The 16,417-nt window shown below is 47.0% G+C and overlaps 2 protein-coding genes across 6 annotated transcripts; both read left to right on the plus strand.

Annotated features, from left to right (window-relative positions):
• Positions 1–208: 208 nt before the first annotated feature.
• Positions 209–13,971, plus strand: NPHP1 (nephrocystin 1). 4 transcript variants are annotated; one of them, XM_062489397.1, is made up of 21 exons: positions 209–301; positions 374–438; positions 1,109–1,169; positions 1,588–1,724; positions 2,062–2,263; positions 2,446–2,547; positions 3,026–3,117; positions 3,238–3,277; positions 3,559–3,643; positions 4,224–4,318; positions 5,300–5,428; positions 6,221–6,295; positions 6,560–6,670; positions 7,605–7,687; positions 8,555–8,631; positions 8,901–9,000; positions 9,108–9,220; positions 10,481–10,554; positions 10,661–10,705; positions 12,074–12,378; positions 13,786–13,971. In XM_062489397.1, exons 1-20 carry the CDS (start codon positions 233–235, stop codon positions 12,350–12,352), a joined length of 2,034 nt encoding a protein of 677 aa, XP_062345381.1. In that variant the 5' UTR covers positions 209–232; the 3' UTR covers positions 12,353–12,378; positions 13,786–13,971. The 4 variants fall into 4 exon arrangements, with proteins under 4 accessions (XP_062345381.1, XP_062345380.1, XP_062345382.1 ...); XM_062489396.1 differs by lacking the exon at positions 13,786–13,971 and having other exon boundaries at positions 12,074–12,555; XM_062489398.1 differs by lacking the exon at positions 13,786–13,971 and having other exon boundaries at positions 8,904–9,000; positions 12,074–12,555.
• A 66-nt stretch (positions 13,972–14,037) lies between these two features.
• MALL (mal, T cell differentiation protein like) lies at positions 14,038–16,395 on the plus strand. 2 transcript variants are annotated; one of them, XM_062490569.1, is made up of 4 exons: positions 14,038–14,149; positions 15,180–15,347; positions 15,570–15,698; positions 15,993–16,395. In XM_062490569.1, the coding sequence occupies exons 1-4, from the start codon at positions 14,048–14,050 to the stop codon at positions 16,053–16,055; spliced, it is 462 nt and encodes a 153-aa protein (XP_062346553.1). In that variant the 5' UTR covers positions 14,038–14,047; the 3' UTR covers positions 16,056–16,395. The 2 variants fall into 2 exon arrangements, with proteins under 2 accessions (XP_062346553.1, XP_062346554.1); XM_062490570.1 differs by lacking the exon at positions 15,570–15,698.
• Positions 16,396–16,417: the final 22 nt, after the last annotated feature.

The following is a 16,417-nucleotide window of genomic DNA, read 5'->3' on the forward strand; positions in this document are numbered from 1 at the left end:
AGCGGTCCTGCCATCAGACTGGATGGTGTCCAAAGGTGCTTCCATCCTCACCTAATCTGTGATTCCATCCCAGGGGTGACAAAACCTCAGCTCGGTGCCGCCGGGGCTGCTCGGTGCGAGGTAGGTTTGGGAGCTGCGCACTGCCGAGGCCGGCATGGGAGGACGGAGCCCTTCGGCCCCGCCCCGGGCTCGTCATCCGGCGGCGCCGGGGCTGTCCCGTTGCACGGTGACCATGTCGGAGCGAAGGGCGCGGGGGCCGCTGCAGAGGGTGCAGCGCCGGAGCCGAGAGCTGCTGGAACAGGTATCGGGGCCGTGCCGGGGCCGGGGTTGTCTCTCCCTCCCGGCCCCTGACAGCCTCCGTGCCCTGTTGCAGGTGGAGGCGCTGCGGGCGGAGAGCGCGGCTGCGATCCCCGGACAGCGGGAGGAGCTTTGGTTGAGGTGAGGGGGATCTCGAAACCCATCCCGACCCCCATCCCGAACCCCATCCCTCAGTCTTACCGCCCGGGCCCTGCCCTCACCCTCCCCTCTCGTACCCTCAGTAGGGTTCGTTCACTCTGTGCCTTTCCTCTTCTAATTGTACATCTTTCTCCCAGCCCCTTTGATCTCCTGTTTTCCAGGTTGGCTCTTTCCCAGCCCTCTAGGGCTGAGAACAGTCTGGAGAAGGGAAGACTTCACCAATCCATATAAATATCTCCAAGGCAGATGCCAAGGGGATGGTCCCAGGGTCTTTCTGATGGTGCCCAGCAATAGGATGAAAAGCAATGGCCAAAAATTAAAATACAAATGCACTTCAACATGAGGGTGGCAGAGAACTAGAAGAGCTGCCATGGGAGGGTGTGGAGATTTCCCTCTCTGGAGACATCCCAAACCTACATGGATGCATTCCTATGTCACCTGTTCTGGGTGATCCTGCCTGAGCAGTGGGGTTGGACTGGATGAGCTCCAGAGGTCCATTCCAATCCCAGCTATTCTGGGATTCTGTTCAAATGCTGCTTTTTGGGACTTGCAATTCTCAACCTGCACATAAAATGACACCTTTCAGTCAGAGGGTGTGGTCTGGGTCAGAATTTTAAGAAAATATCATCTGCCTGTCTTGCTTTCAATGCAGATGTACACAGCTGAAGAGATTGGTGGAGGAGAATTCAAACGCTCTTCATGCTTTGAAAAAAGTAAGTATGGAGATTAATTTGTAGTTTTTCCAAAATTCACCATAGAAAGTGTTTAAAGAAAATCAATGTTCTATTTTAGATGCTCTATTTTAGATGCCTCAGGACAAGAGCAGTGCCCAGCACTGCACAGTCCCTGCTTGCCATCTCTCCAATTTATATTTTTTAATATCCATTTATATAATTTAAAAATTCCCTTTAATACTTTATTTTGTCCAAGGACCAGGTGAAAACTTAATTTCACTTTGGCAGAGTGAAAGGATAAGAAAATTTTCACTAAAGAGGGAGTGACAGCAACCCCAGAAAGGGGAAAGCTTGTTAGGCATGTCTGGAAAACTTAATTTATAGAGGAACTTTGATTCTTTGAGCAATTTATTGGGGAGCTTTGATTCTTTGGGACATTTGTTGGGTCCTCTGTCAGGCTGACGAGCCCGCGCCCGTGGGGAATTACAGACAGAGGAAGGAAGACGAAGAAAAGCTTTTGCTAAAACTCTCCCAGCAGCTGCAGAAACTCCTTCTTGTCCTGGATCAGGATAATTTGACAAAGAATTATGCAGAGTGAGTAGCTTAAACATACAAAATGCAACCTGTTTTTTTAAAGGATGGCTGGAACAGACCTTGAGAAAAATCATTATCTCACCCCCTTAATTAGCTGGAAAATAACAGAAGGATAAAAAAAGTGCTCAGGAGAGAAATCATTTATGACTTGCTGGGATTTTCTCAGGGTGCTGGATAATGTCTGGAATATAAAGTTTTGAGGAGTTTCTTCAGGACAGAGAGCAAAACACAGGAATGAAAATGCTGTATCTGAATAATGTCCTTGCAGAGGCTTGACAGCATTTCAAAAAGTTTGGTGGAAATGATACTTAGAAATAGTTTGGTTTGTTTTGAGTAGGGATGAGTCATACCAGAAAGGTCCTCTTGCAGAAGAGGAAATTGAAGAGGAGGAGAGTGAAGATGAAGAAAGTGAGGAGGAAGACACTGAAGAAGAAGAAGAAGAAGATGATGAGGAGAAGTTGTTGGATGATCCAAATGTTAGAGAATGTGTTGCTGTTGGAAACTTTGATGCCCAGCAGGAAGGGGATCTCACATTTGTGGTAAATACATCTCTGTAAAAGGTTTTTACTGCAGATCACTCAGAGTTAAGCAATAACTATAAGGAAATCCTGTGCTTTTGGGATTCAGCCAGCTGTGGGATTTGGGGAGAAACTGGAGTTGGGTCCTTTTTAATTTAAATATTTGGGGTTTTTTGTCTCTGTCTCTTCCTCCAATGCCAAAGAAAGGTGAAATCCTGCTCATACACGACAAGAGGGCAGATGGCTGGTGGGTAGCTGAAAATGCCAAGGGGGAGAGAGGCCTCATTCCCAGGACCTACCTTGCGGTTGGTGTGCTGTCTTAATCTCACTTCTGCTCTTTTATACAGATTAATGATCATATATCTGCACAAAATGGGTCCCAGTGCAATGTCTTGTTTGGATATAAAGCCAGTTATTTTGAAATAACTCCCAAGTTTTTAACCATGAGGATGGAGATATCCATCGAAAGCAGCATTTCTGTGCCTTGTGAAGTTGTGGCGGAGAAGTTTCTTGAATATAAAAGTCAGAATCTTTGTCACTAAAGGTCAACTCTGAAGACTCCAAGCTGCTCTGGATTTATTTGGGGTTTTCATAATTTATCTGAAATGGGAGTCCATATAAATGTGGGACCGTTTTCTGCATCACAGAGAGAAAATCTCTTTTTCTAAACTTACTTAATTTATTCTAAACTTACATCAACATGGACTGTGGTCGAAAAAGGTATTTTTAAGAACAGAACCAGGAAGAAATTAAGCACTTTGCCATTTTAAATGTGAATTCCAGGTTCTTAAAGAAGAGGAAGAAAGCCAGGAGGAGTCAGAAGAACACACAGAAGTGGTGGATGAAACAGCAGATGGAATTGAAATTAAAAAAAGGTAAATGGAATGTCTCAGATATGGTTATCAAGCTGCTGCTGTTTGAAAACAGAGCAATATTTAGAAATTAGAGTTTTGTTCATGTCAGGACTTCCTAGAAATCCCTCTATTTTCTTCCAGAGCAGATTCCCACTGGAGTGCTGTCCGAGCCATTGCAGAGGTGGGTGCCCCTCTTATACTGCAGCTTTACCTTCCATAATCTTCATTATTTTGTAGACAAGCTGTGCCCTTTCCCAAACACTGTGTCTCATATCACAGACCACTGTTCCTAATTAACATCTCTGTTTTGGGAGCTTTTGGTAGCAAGAAACGCCCAAGAAGTGCTTCAGAGGAGGTGACTGATATCCCAAGTTTCTGGTTCTAAACAGAGCTGTAAATTAGGATGAAATCAGCTGTTAAATAGCAGGAACAGTAATATCCTTTTTTCTTTGGTTTTACTAGAATGACACTGTGGAGGTGCTGACCACCACAGGGGCAGTTCCTGCAGGATTCCGCCCATCCATGCTTTTCCAGCTCTTGCAGGAAGGTAAGGATTTCACCTGGCAGGATTCTCAGGTGGCTGTAGTGGCTTTCTCTATCCTGGTCACCAGCCTGTTGGACACCAATCCGTATTCATTAATTGTAATTAATTGGTTAACTGGCTATATTTGACCCATCAAATAATGTCTAAAGGGGTTCTTTTCCCCTTAAATTTTAATTTATCAGTGTGAAATCCTGACAAATTTCCTCATGATTTTAAAGAGTTTACTCTTTGGAAGTTCGTTCCTGTTGACTTTGTAGAAAATTATGACTTTTTTTAAAATTTATTTTAATCTTCCCTTTATCTCAAAGGTCTTTTGTAGTCTCTTCACCAAGTATATTAAGATATCTCATGTTTTGTTAGTCTTTCTTTTTAAAGCTGTTTAATCACTTTTTAAAATTAAGTTATTGTGCTTTTGGGATGAAATATCAAACACTCACAAGTAGTAAACAGTGCTCATGGCAGACAATTCCATAGTTTTGTGTAGTCAAATATTCAGCTGGGTATGAATTTCGGGTATTGTCCTTTTTGGCACAATAAAGATCACTTGAAAAATGAAGAGCTTTTAAATTTACTGTTGTTGTAGGTGAAGAGTTTCGAGCAAGTTACTATTTGCAACCTGAGCTTACCCCATCCCAGCTGGCTTTTAAAGACTTGGTGTGGAATTCTGAGAGAAATACTGTGAGTATTGCTGCTAAGGGGGACACCAACCTAATTTGCCTTCTTTCCTGTTGGCTGATAATTATGTCTTAACTTGCACCATTTCTGGAATATTTCTTCTGCTGGGACCTTCTGTCTGTCCCACTGGAGACAACACCCTTGGGGCAGAGCTAATGGTTTGTGAAGAAATCCTGCTGCTACCACTGCCCTGGGTTTGTGGCTGGGAGAATCACCTCAGTCCATGTTGGGGGTTGATTCTCTCCCTTTTCCCCCTGTGGAATTTTCCCCATTGTCATGCTAAGATACCTGTTGACTGGGCCCTGGTGGCAAGGGGGAGGGGAGAGAGAGGAGGGAAACCCTGCGAGATTCAAACAGCCAGAAGAGGAAGCAGAAGGCTCTGGCTTGGCCCATTTCCCCCGCGGAGTTCGGACGAGGACGATCGCTGCCTTGGCCCCATCCCTGCCACCTCAGCGCCAGAAACCATCCTCACTGCTATCGGACCCTGCCCTGCTGCCTTCTCGCTGTGAACTACCACCATCCAGCACTCTGCTGAGCACCAGGACCGACACCATGAGCGGAGAGCTCTCTCTCCATCTCTCTCTCCCCCTGGGACAGCGCTGCCATCACCCCCAGCCCTCCTGCGGCTCTGCGGGACCCGCCCGCCCCCAGCACCGGGAACTGCAGCTCAGGGAAAAGGTGCCTGCAGCCAAAAAACACTGGGACTGAGTTACTGTTCTGTTTGTGGGTAATTTCATAGCTGTTGTTGTTCTTGTTTGTCTTGTTAGATATACTAGTAAAGAACTGTTATTTCTACCCCCATATCTTTGCCTGAGAGCTCCCTTAATTTCAAAATCATAATAATCGGAAGGATCACATTTTTCAGTCCAAAGGGAAGCTTCTGCTTTCCTTAGCAAACACCTGTCTTTCAAACCAGGACAGTCCATAAACACAAATTGAGACCATGTGCCCTGTAGGTTTAACCCTCCTTCTGTTGTATTTCAGATCCATCCTAGACCCACTAGAGTGTCCCTGATTGTCACTTTATGCAGCTGCAAGATGATCCCTCTCCCTGGAACTGGTGTGCGGGTCCTCAGTCGGCATGTCCGGCTCTGTCTCTTCAACGGCACCCGGGTAAGGATCGTGCACGCTTCCCAAAAAAAAGGACAGGAGGAGATTTGCAACTTCCAGGATCCTTCAGGTTCTGCTTCTGACAGCTCTCCAGCTGTCTCTCTCAGAGACATACACACAACCTGCCTCCCAAGCTGCTTCATTTATGCTCACACGAATCTGCTTTGAGCCCACTCGAATCTGGTTTGAGCCCACTGGCCCAGAGGAATAGAACTGAATGATAAAACAGGCCAGACTGCATTGATGGCCTTAGGGCATGGCCAGGCAAGCACACTCAGCCCTGCTTCCCACCCTTGCTACTCCACAAAACACTTGATCCCTCCTTTTTTCTGCCTTTGGTTTCTCCCCCTCATAGTAAATCAGCCCCAAAATACCCCTGAGCAGTGTGAGGTGAGCCAGGGAGCCACTCCTGGCTCAGGGTGACAGTCGAACTCAGCCCCCGGGGGCTCAGGGCTGTGCTGGGTGGCCCTGGGAGGGGCTGGGGTGACAGTTCCATTTCTCCAAGTCCTTAATTTCAGGTCCCCCACCTGCCATTGTACCTCCTTTGTGTTCCTGGTGATGAGTGTTTCCAGGGATTTTCTGTGTTGGGCCTGGGTCAGATTCCTTGATCCTCTGCTCCTCTGTGAGTGTGCAGAGCAGCTTTTTATAAAAACATAACCCTGCTTATCCAGCAGTTTTCTCCCAGTTGTTTTTGTTGTGTGCAGTGTTGGAGCCGTCTGGGATAACCCTGCATTTTCTGAAGGGAGCAGGACTTTCCAGAAAAAACTTGCCTCAACTTTTTTCCCCCCAATTTAGGTGCTGAGTAACATCCACACAGTGAGAGCTATGTGGCTGCCTACAAATCCTCAAGCTTGGACCTTTTCTCCAAGGGTAGGTGACATAGCCACTGGCTGTTTACAGCTTCTTCCTTCAGTATTACTAAAGTGTACCTTGGTGGCACAGCTGTGCTCCATGGAAAAACAATAAGGGGAGCAAGGTTTGGACTGGAATTGGCTCTCCTCATTTTTATATTCAGTGGGATTGGGTCTGAGATCTTGTCTTGAGTGAAGGCTGTGCTTGATGGCATTTAAAAATCAAATTTTTTTTTAATAGGTCCAGTAACTTCATTTTTTCCCCTCCCTCTCTCTGTATCAGGTGATGGGCATCTTACCCAGCTTGCTTGATGGTGACTCTTTTGTCAGGTCCAACTCCCTCTCTTCAGACATTGGGATATTGTTTGAGCTTGGCATCACGTACAAGTACAATGTGAGTGTGGGGAGGTGCAGTGGAAATTGCTCCAAGTGCAGGTTTATAAAGGGAACCAGCTGTCCCAAGTTAGAGAATAGGACCAGAGAATATCCCTCATTAGAGAACAGGATTAGAGAATAGGATTACCTGGAAGCAGCCTACAGAAAGGATAGAGACAGACTTTTCATAAGGTCATGTAGTGATAGGACAAGGGGGAATGAATTCCTCACTGCCAGAGGGCAGGGCTAGGTGGGATATTGGGAAGGAATTCTTCTCTGTGAGGGTGCGAAGGCCCTGGCACAGGGTGCCCAGAGTAGCTGTGGCTGTCCCTGGATCCCTGGAAGTGTCCAAGGCCAGGCTGGATGAGGCTTGGAGCTACCTGGGATAGTGGAAGGTGTTCCTGCCCATGGCAGTGGGTAGAACGAGATGATCCTTAAAATTGCTTCCAACCCAACCACTCTGGGATTCTCTGATGGGAGAATATCCCTGACTGAGAAGAAAAGCCCCTCTGATTCGTGGACATGAGTGTCCCTGTGCCACCAGTGAAGTAACTTATTCCAAAGATCCCATGCCATGGGACCACAATGGATTAGTTCTCTCTTCACTCCTGCAGTTTTCCATCTCTGTGATTTAATGTCCTGTAGAGTTTGAAAACTAAAGTTTTAACTATTTCAGCAGCATGGACAGTGGTTTCCAGCTCCAGTTTACCCAGATAGAGCCTGTCCATCTGGGATATGCTGCTGGAAAGCACAACAGGTAGTAAGACAGTAGATGGTAAAGCCAGAATAACTACCCTCAGAGAAGACAGGTTGTGATTTTTAAATACCCAAGGATGAAAGAGGAAAAGGGACATAACCACAACAGTTTTGATGTGGTTACTGTTACTAATTATGGTTCAGTCACTCACTCTGAGTCAGCTGCTCAAATAATTTACATTTCTCTTTTTTTCTAGTCAGCAGGTGAAAAAGGAGAGCTGAGCTGTGGCTGGGCCTTTCTGAAGCTTTTCACTTCCAGTGGGACTCCTATTCCTTCCAAGTCAGTTTGCTGCCTTTTCCTGTTCTCTCTGTATTTCCACGTACATGCATCTGTTTTGCACTAAAAGTAAAGCTCATCTATCACATTTACACACTCCTGGGGCAAGGGACATCCAGACCAGTCCTTTATGATTCTGGCTCTCCTTTGCTGCTTTATCCCTTTCACATGTGAAAACTGGGAGATTGGTTCCCAAGACCTGGAGTCAGGTAGGAGCTGTTGTGAATGAATCTCTCACTGGTCTTGGTGTGTGAATTGTATTTTGCAGCTGATTTATGATTAGTGGGTCCAGTCATGTGAAAGAATAATAAAGTGTATACATTTTTATTTTATTAAATGTAGGAAAACTTTCTGTTTATTGACAGAAATAATTCGTTGCAGCTCAGACTTTCAAGACTTGGTTTTTACCAAATATTGGTTGACATATATATATTGTGTATAGTATTCTGAATTTATCTGGGTTACAGCACAGAAAAGTACCCACAGGACACCTCTACTGTTGTAGAAGTCTCTAAATCTCTTCTAAGTCTCATTTTAAAAATATTGTTCTACTATTTCATGAAGTAAGCATGGTATTACAACTTAAATTTCATGCTTATTTCAGCAGTGACTTACTCTTGGAAGAACTGGGGTTACATTATTCTTTAACAAATTGTAAATATGGAAGATTTAAATAATTGAAGTGATGATTCCTCAAAACTATTTTAGTAAAACAATTGCTAAATTCCATACAAGAAAAATATTTGGGCTGTGGAAAAGAAACAATGTTGCTAACAGCTTTTAAAGTTATCGACCTCCCAGTATAATTAAATTCCAAAATTAGTCGAATTCCCAGTGTCACACAGGCTTCAAATTTGTCTTTATTGACAGGATGTATGAGCTGGTCCTGAGTGGTGGAACTCCCTATGAGAGAGGAGTTGAGGTTGACCCATCAATATCAAGGAGAGGTGTGGTTTCTTTTTAATGCAACATAGTATAAACATAATAATGTGATTCATGCTGTATCTCCTTCAGCCTGGTTTGGGTTTATAGTGTGTTCTGTTTTTGCAGGTATTTCATTAGTTATCTGCTTTTGCCTTGGCTGTTGGGAGCTGGGTGGTGCCAGGCTAATTAAACTCCAAAGAGTTCTCAACCCACAGAAATGCCCATTTTTGTAATAGAATTATTGTTGTTGTTTCAAACTGACTGCTTGAATCTGCCGTGTTTATTCCTGTAGCAGGCTCTGGGGTTTTCCAGCAGTTTATGAACCTCAGGAAACAGCCTGTGCTTCTGGTGAAAGTGAAGTCATCAAGTGTGCACTCAAAAGACATCCTGAAGTGAGTCCTTGTGCTTGCATAAAATGAAAAAGTATTCCAGATAGCCTAGTGAAACCTGCAGTGTTTGCAGTAAACATCTCAACTGCTGTCCCTTACTTTCCCAACAGTTTTCTCCCTGAAACATTCATTGGGGGCATGTGCTACATCCATCTCCTGGTGTTTTATCGGCAAATCCTTGGAGATGCCTTCCTGAAGGACAGGATGAGCATGCAAAGCACAGGTGAGCACTGCAGGAAGATCAGGTTCATCCAGGGAATGACTCTCTCCAGAGTCTCCCTTTGGTAAGAGATGTTTCTGGCACTCAGGCTAAGTTATCCTCTCTATTTTTATTTTTTAATTATTATTTACTTACTGACAGTAGGGAGAGACAGAAGTTGGAGAAGTCTGGTTTTGGAACTCAGTGTCTTGCCCTGATTATTCAACAAAACTAATGATAGTTTATAGTCTTCTCCATTTTTAAAACAAACTTGAAATAAGAAAAAATTACATTTCTTAACTGTACTACATATGAATTTATATAGGTGAGAACTGCCACACTTACCTGATTTGGTCTTCAAAATTTAAGACAGCAGATCAGGCTTATGAGCTCTCCTGGAGTTAAATTGCATCCCTTTGGATTCAAACTTAATTTGAAGTGATTGAAAGGCTTTATCCCAGAAGCTGTTCTGGTAGCTGTGCAACTAAAGAAGATTTCTGTTATTTCAAAATCCACCATCACTTTAGGAATAGACAAAATGTCTGTTCTATTTCCAAGAAGTCATCAATCCTGGCTCTTCCCTGAAATGTTTTGGCATTAGTAAATGCTTCATGTTTACTTCCCATCAGCTTCAAGGTGAAGAAACAAATGTACATTCAATATTTGAAATCACACGATAAGGAAAACACTTCAGCCAGAATCCTGCTCTCTGTCACTTGGAATCTTATCCACAGTCTCATCAATTAAAATAATGACAGGAGCAGAGTGATTTCTCATGAAAGTGACCCAGAAAAGAACCAGGACACCTGTGCAGTGGGATATGCGCTGCATTGGGAAAATTGACTGTGCACTTGGTCCCTGGTTCTCCTAAAATGCCGCATCACACACGCCAGGCTGAGGTGGAATCCAGGTGTGTTCATCCATAACATCCAAAGCAAGCAGCACGATTGCAGCTGTGTATAATAAAGGCAGGTGCAGAAATGAGGGCGAGCACCCCTGGCAGGTAAATTGGGAAGGGCTCATGTTTGCTGGCTTTCCAAATACACAGCACTGAGGTTTGTGTGTCTCCTAGTTGAACTGTCTCTCAGCCACTGAGAACTGGCTGTAGTCACGACAGGTTTTAGGGAGTTCTCCTACCTTCCCTGCTCTGGAAAACTGTTACAGCTCATTTTCCCTTTGGAATAATCTGACAGGAGGGGATGTGCTGAATACCTGCATGTGCCAATACTTTGAGAACCATGCTGATTCTTCTTAAGCCTTGAATGTATTTGTTTTCTGTTACAGACTTAATCTGTAATCCTGTTTTAGCAACTTTTCCTCAACTCCTGGATCAGCCAGACCTGATGGACGCACTTCGGGTATGTTACCTTGTCAGATTTTTCAAGCAAAATCTGAGCTTTTTTTTTGTCCTGGGAGAGGACAAAGCTTTCCACAGCCTTGGTCTGATTTTACATCTCATTTTAGAGTGCCTGGGCAGACAAAGAAAGAACATTGAAGAGAATTGAGAAGGTAACTGCAGGTTTTTCTTTCCATATATTCAGGGTAATTCCAACTAGCTGCTCCCTGCCAGTGCAATTGCTGCTTAGCTTTTCCTCTCACTGTACATCTGTTTAGAAAATAGTGGTGTGTAAATGCAGTTCTTAACATTTCTGACCAAGATTTATAACAATAAACCAGGAGCAGGAGGAAAACTGACTTGTAACTTTTTATTTCAGTGTTGTTGAGGTACAGGTTGGTACCCAGGGTGTGACTCCCTGTCATGATGTGCTTCCAAGTCAGCTAGTAAAAGCTTTCCATGGATACAAAAGAGGCTGTGTATGCCCACAAAATTATCTTCCCTCCTCCAAACCGTGAGCTTCAGTCCTCACACAATATACCTGGGAAAAGGACCCAAAATTCTTCAGATCTCCCTGCCCCAGACAGTCGTAATCCCATGTTTTGGCACATACACAGCTGGAGAACTGATGTGGTTGTCCCCGGGCTCACCCACACCTTGTCCTACGTCCTGTCCCTCAGACAGAGAGCAGTTGCAGGGAACTGAGTGAGAAAGCCCTTGGCTGTCAGAGCTGGATTTCCTGGGAGCAGCAATGGGGTATTTAATTTCCTGTACACGGTCCTGAATTGATGCACAAGGATGGCTCCGGGTTTATGAAGAATAAACAACCGCTGAGTCAGAGCAGCTTTTTCAGGGCCATTCATCCAAAAGGAAAGCAGATCTGATCGCGGAATTGGCAACTCCCAGGGATCCCAGAACCATCCAGTTCTACCTGACTGGCATGTGCCACTCCCAGGGGAGGATTGCTGTCTGCTGAATGCTTCCCCCTGGCGTGGTTCTCTGGGGCTGAGCTGTGAAATGCTCTCCTGGGGCTGGGACACTCTAGATTTGGATCTTTCCCAAGTGTATGAGAATTGTTCAGGCTGATCCTTTGTCCCTGGATTTTCTAAGCTGATCTTCGCTGGGGAAGCACACAAGTCACACCATGCATAAAGAGGGCGACAGCAGTGCCTGGGGCAGCATCACCTCTGGCTCCAAGGAGTGGGATCAGTGCCATGCTTCACCCAGAACAGCAGGGAAATGAGAGGAGTTTGGGCTTCCAGGCCAAGGAGGATGTGGCACTGCTTTTAAGAAATAAAAATACCCCACAGCAAAGGGCTCTCAGTGCCTGTAGTTTGTGGGAAGGCTGGAAGAGTTCAGGTTTGTCAGTATGCTGGAGGCTTATCCGATAAACAGATGTGTGTTTAGGAAGGTCAAATCTCTTTGTTTTCCTGGGAACTGTGAGTGAGTTGTTTGGGGTTTTTCCCTTGTATGTTACTTTGAAAAAGTTGGCGAACACCACGTGTTTGCACTGGAGTATTTTCAAACACTCTTCTCTGCAGAGAGATCAAGAATTCCTGAAGTCTGCGTTTGTCCTGGTGTACCACGACTCTGTGTTCCCTCTGCTGTGCTCCACCTTCCTCCCCAGCTACAAATGGGCTGAGGAAGAGGTGGAATTGTCCCGCTGGAAGGTGATCCACGACTTCCTGAAAAGGAGCCGAGAGAAGGATGGCACGCTGGAGTACCTGCTCTCATCAGAGAACACCCACAGAGCCTTTGACATCTCAGAGCTGGCCTATGATTTCTTAGGAGAAGTGAGGAAAAACAACCCAAGAGAATGAACAATTCAGGCTCTCCGAAGGACATGGTAACAATAAAATTTAATTCTTACCAAAGAGATTGTGTAAGATTGTAATGCATATTTTTAGTACAATTAAGATTTTGAGAGAGATTAAAATTATTCTATCTGTTTATCCACTAGAAATTGTACTTTAAATTTTTAACTTTGCAGCATTAAACAAGGCTCTGGTTGCCTGTTACCACCTGTTGTAGCCAATGTCATATTTTCTCCTCTTACGCAGCTTCCAATTAATTTCCAGGGGTTGTTTTAATCAGGGTGAACGAAAGGCTCTTGGTCCCACTCCCCCAGCAGCCTGGGAGCAGGGAAGGGGAAAAGCAGGGATCTTTAAGAATGCTGCTGAGCAAAGGCAGCTGGCTTAGGGGGAGAATCCTCTCTTGCCCAACCAATGGCCAGCAGGTTGCTCCATTTTTAGACTGTTTGCATGTTCTCCCCCACTCAAGAGAAGGCTGGATTACTCCCAGGAATGTGCCTGACCCAACAGAAATAGCAGCTGGTGGGAATCCTGGGAGTGCTGTATTTCCCCAGGATTATTTGCTCTGCTGACCCCTGAGCACCTTGTGGCCACAGGCTCTGTGTGCTGCCCACTCCCAGAGGGAAGTGATTAATCCACTTTCTCTTTGGTGCTGGAGCATCTGGATGCTTCCTGCAGGGCAATGGGGACATTGCCACAGTCACACAGGGATTTAAGCCCAGGCCAGGCTCAGTTTTGTCTGGCAAGACTTAAAACAAGATTTTTTAAAGCCTCCAGTGCATGGAGCCCAAGACCAGCTACCACTGGAGTATCTGTGAACTGGAGCCTCCAGAAATACCACAGAACATTTCCCCAGCCTAGAAAGGGCTCAGGCAAGAGCCATGGATTTGAGCTTTGCTCTCTGTTGTGCAAGAGCTTGGCACAGAAGCTGAGTTCCTGGGGCATCACCTGTCTCACCTAGCAGATATCTCACTGGGATGGTGTCCTCCTGCTGCCTGTTGCCTGAGTTAATGGGGTCATTCTGTCCTATCTGGGCCAGCAGGCCACCAGCCTTTCATCCCACCCCTTATCTGGGACTTCTGGGGCCAGGTAGAGTGCACTGGATGAGCCAGCACGTGCTTCCCGAATCCAAAACACATTTGCCAGGAGGCAGAAATTTCTTTAGCTCTCCTTCAAACCTTACTGGGCACTTGGGAGCATATTGCCAAACCCTCGTAGTGTGTTTGTAAAATCTACCTGCTAGTTTCTGAAGGTTGGATGTACCTGGAGGGTGTGGAGGAGTCTGACGTGATCACGGAGCAGAAACCTGAACAGAAAGGGGAGGAGGCAACAACAGTGGAAGGAAAAATATTTCAGGCTTGGAAACGTGCCAAGGACAACTGTTTGCAGGAAATATTTCTGTACTGGCAAGGTGTAGGAAGTTTTTTTGCTTTCCCCTCCAGCTAATGACCTTGCATTGGTGCATGGTGTGGCCGGGGTCCCACTGTCCTTTCTCTCTGTCGCATGCCGGCTGGCAATGGGATGCACAAAGCAGCGCAGCCTCCGGCGATGCCAGGGGCTGGTCGGGCCGGGCCGGCGGCGCGGTGCCAGCCCGGGCCGGTTCCTGTGCTTACGTCCCGCGGGCGTGTCCCTTAAATCCCGCACGGGAGCGGCACGGGGCAGGCGGACGCCAGCGGAGCCCAGCGGAGCGGTGTCAGCGGAGAGATGGCCTCGGTGGGTCCCTCTGCAGCCTCCACGCAGCCCGCCCTGCCCTCCGGACCCGCCGTCTTCAAAACCATCCCCTACGCCTTCATCCTGCCGGAGATCGTGAGTATGCCTCGCTCCGCTGCCTGCCGGTACCCGCTCCTGGCTAAAATTCCTCGAAACCATCCTGAAGGCGTCATTGCTGGGAAGTGACATCTTGTCTTTGAGCTTGTGCTGCATGCACAAAATATTCCTGACGGGGTTTTTAGCTTGAGGACAAGGTACACTCAGCTCCATTGCAGCCTGTGTGAGGGTTATTGGCTGCCGTGGGGCTGGGAGAGGCTGGAGAGCTGCTGGCTGGTCCGGGGCAGACGAGCAGCTCTTGTTAGCATGTCGAAATGGCTTGAAAAATCGAGGGAATTTTGCTCTCTGTATCAAGTACTTCCAGAGGCTGAAGAAAAATTGGGTGTCTTGTAATATGTGATTCCATGATTCTCTTAACTGCTTCTGGGTCCAGAGGGCATCCAGTGGGACTGGCCAAGATAGCAGCTGGTGTACTTTGTCATGGAGCACTGGGCTGGCAACCCCCACATGCCGTGCTCCACAGGCACAATCCCTGCCCATGGCAGCAGGCTCAGCTCCCCGCTGCAATTACAGGGGCTTCACCCACCGCAGCAGGGATGGCACAGGGCACCATGGGCTCATCCCAATAACCCTGAGTGCTTTCTGTGCTCACTAAATATTTTGGGGGGGATCCAAAGCAAGCAACTTGCTCCAGGCTGGTGCTTGGAGCTGAGAGGAGACTTCCTCGTGCTGAGATTCCAAGCCCTGGAGATTCACAAGTGGGGCAGGGCTGGGTTGAGGCACTTTTCTGAGATAAAACCACATTTTCTGGCTTGTCCACTGAATCCCTCGGGGTGAGACATTTCCTTGTGTGCAAGGCAGCAGCAAACCCTTCCCTTCTGTGTGAACACTCATTTCCCGTGAGTGTTCAGGGAAAGACAGTGCCACATTGCTTGTTGTCACGCTGGGATGTTCTGGGAAAGATGCAGGAGTTCTGCTGGCTGCTGTGGCCAGCCCGGGAGGGAATTGGGGAGGAAAAGAGCTTTTCCTCATCTCACACTCATCAGAGGTGCCTGCTTGTTCCTGGCAGCTCTGTGGGACCTGGGTTTGGATCCTCGTGGCTGCTACCTCGGTCTCCTTGCCATTGCTGCAGGGATGGGTGATGTATGTATCCCTCACCTCCTGCCTCATCTCCCTGCTGCTCCTCTTAAGCTACCTTCTCGGCTTCCACAAGAACAGCGAGAACTGGAAAGTACTGGTAAGGAGGGGATGGAACACGGGCAGATGTTGGCAGTGGCAGTGTGGGTGCAAGACCACCATGGCTGGTGACCCACCAGGCCTTTCTTCTTTTTGCCCCAACTGAGAAGTCCAGGAGAGCTCTGCTGTGAAACCACTGCCTGGAAGGGCTTGGTCCCAGCCCTGTCCAGGCACCTATCCCCCTCTGGGGCACTGACAGAGTGAATCCTACCTTGTTTCGCAGGACAGTTTGTACCATGGTGCCACGGCCATTTTGTACATGAGCGCCGCTGTCCTGCAGGCCAACGCGACCATCAACTCTGAGTTCAGCACCAATGCGCTGCTCAACTACCAACTCAACAGTGCTGCTTCGGTGAGTGCAGAGCAGCCTGCAGGCTGCAGAACACACAGCTCCCCCTGGCAGAGGCAGCAGTACGTGCTAAAGCCACAACAGAGCCACCCACAGGTGTCACACTGGGCAGAGCTGCAGCTCCTCACCTTTTGCAGATAACGTTGGCTTCTAAAACCACCAGTTCACAGCCAACCTGATGTGGCTGGATCCTGTGAAAAGCTGAGGCTTTTCCTCTCCTTTGAGGCTGGGAGAGCACTGGGAGGAGATGGGGTTTGACTCTGACAGCTGACTCTTCCTCTTCTTCCTCTCATATAGTTCTTCGCCTTTCTCACGACCTTCCTGTACATCCTTCACGCCTTCAGCATCTACTATCAGTGATTCTGGCTGCACCAGATTCACCTTTGCAGGATGGGGGCTTTCCCAGCGTGAGAGACCCTGCTGTCTTCCCAAGGTGTCCCTCCTCCAGCCCAGTCACCAGGCCTCAGGAACAGCATGTCCTTTTGCACTTCATCACAGGAGGGATTTTGCTGGGACATTTCCTGCCTTGCCTGGGGGCTATGCAAGGGGAAGGACTTGGGGGCACGCCCCGGGCCTCCAACTTTGACATTCTGCCAAATATTGACACCAAGGGAAGGGAAGGAAAAAAAAAAAATCACTGATCCTTCAGCAAACAATCTTCTTCATTATGTAATTTGCCTTTCTCTGGTTCAACTCCATCCCTCCCCAACACAAATTTGTAA

This window comes from Cinclus cinclus, chromosome 3 (genome assembly GCF_963662255.1).
Source record: "Cinclus cinclus chromosome 3, bCinCin1.1, whole genome shotgun sequence".
Lineage (NCBI taxonomy): Eukaryota > Metazoa > Chordata > Aves > Passeriformes > Cinclidae > Cinclus > Cinclus cinclus.

Bases quoted from the DNA above. Each gene is read 5' to 3' on its own strand.
- NPHP1 (XM_062489397.1), top strand. From the start codon at position 233: ATGTCGGAGCGAAGGGCGCGGGGGCCGCTGCAGAGGGTGCAGCGCCGG. The intron at 2,264-2,445 runs GTAAATACATCT...CCAATGCCAAAG, and splicing joins AAGGGGATCTCACATTTGTG to AAAGGTGAAATCCTGCTCAT. The intron at 5,429-6,220 runs GTAAGGATCGTG...CCCCCAATTTAG, and splicing joins GTCTCTTCAACGGCACCCGG to GTGCTGAGTAACATCCACAC.
- MALL (XM_062490569.1), top strand. From the start codon at position 14,048: ATGGCCTCGGTGGGTCCCTCTGCAGCCTCCACGCAGCCCGCCCTGCCC. The intron at 15,348-15,569 runs GTAAGGAGGGGA...CTTGTTTCGCAG, and splicing joins GCGAGAACTGGAAAGTACTG to GACAGTTTGTACCATGGTGC. The intron at 15,699-15,992 runs GTGAGTGCAGAG...CCTCTCATATAG, and splicing joins AACTCAACAGTGCTGCTTCG to TTCTTCGCCTTTCTCACGAC.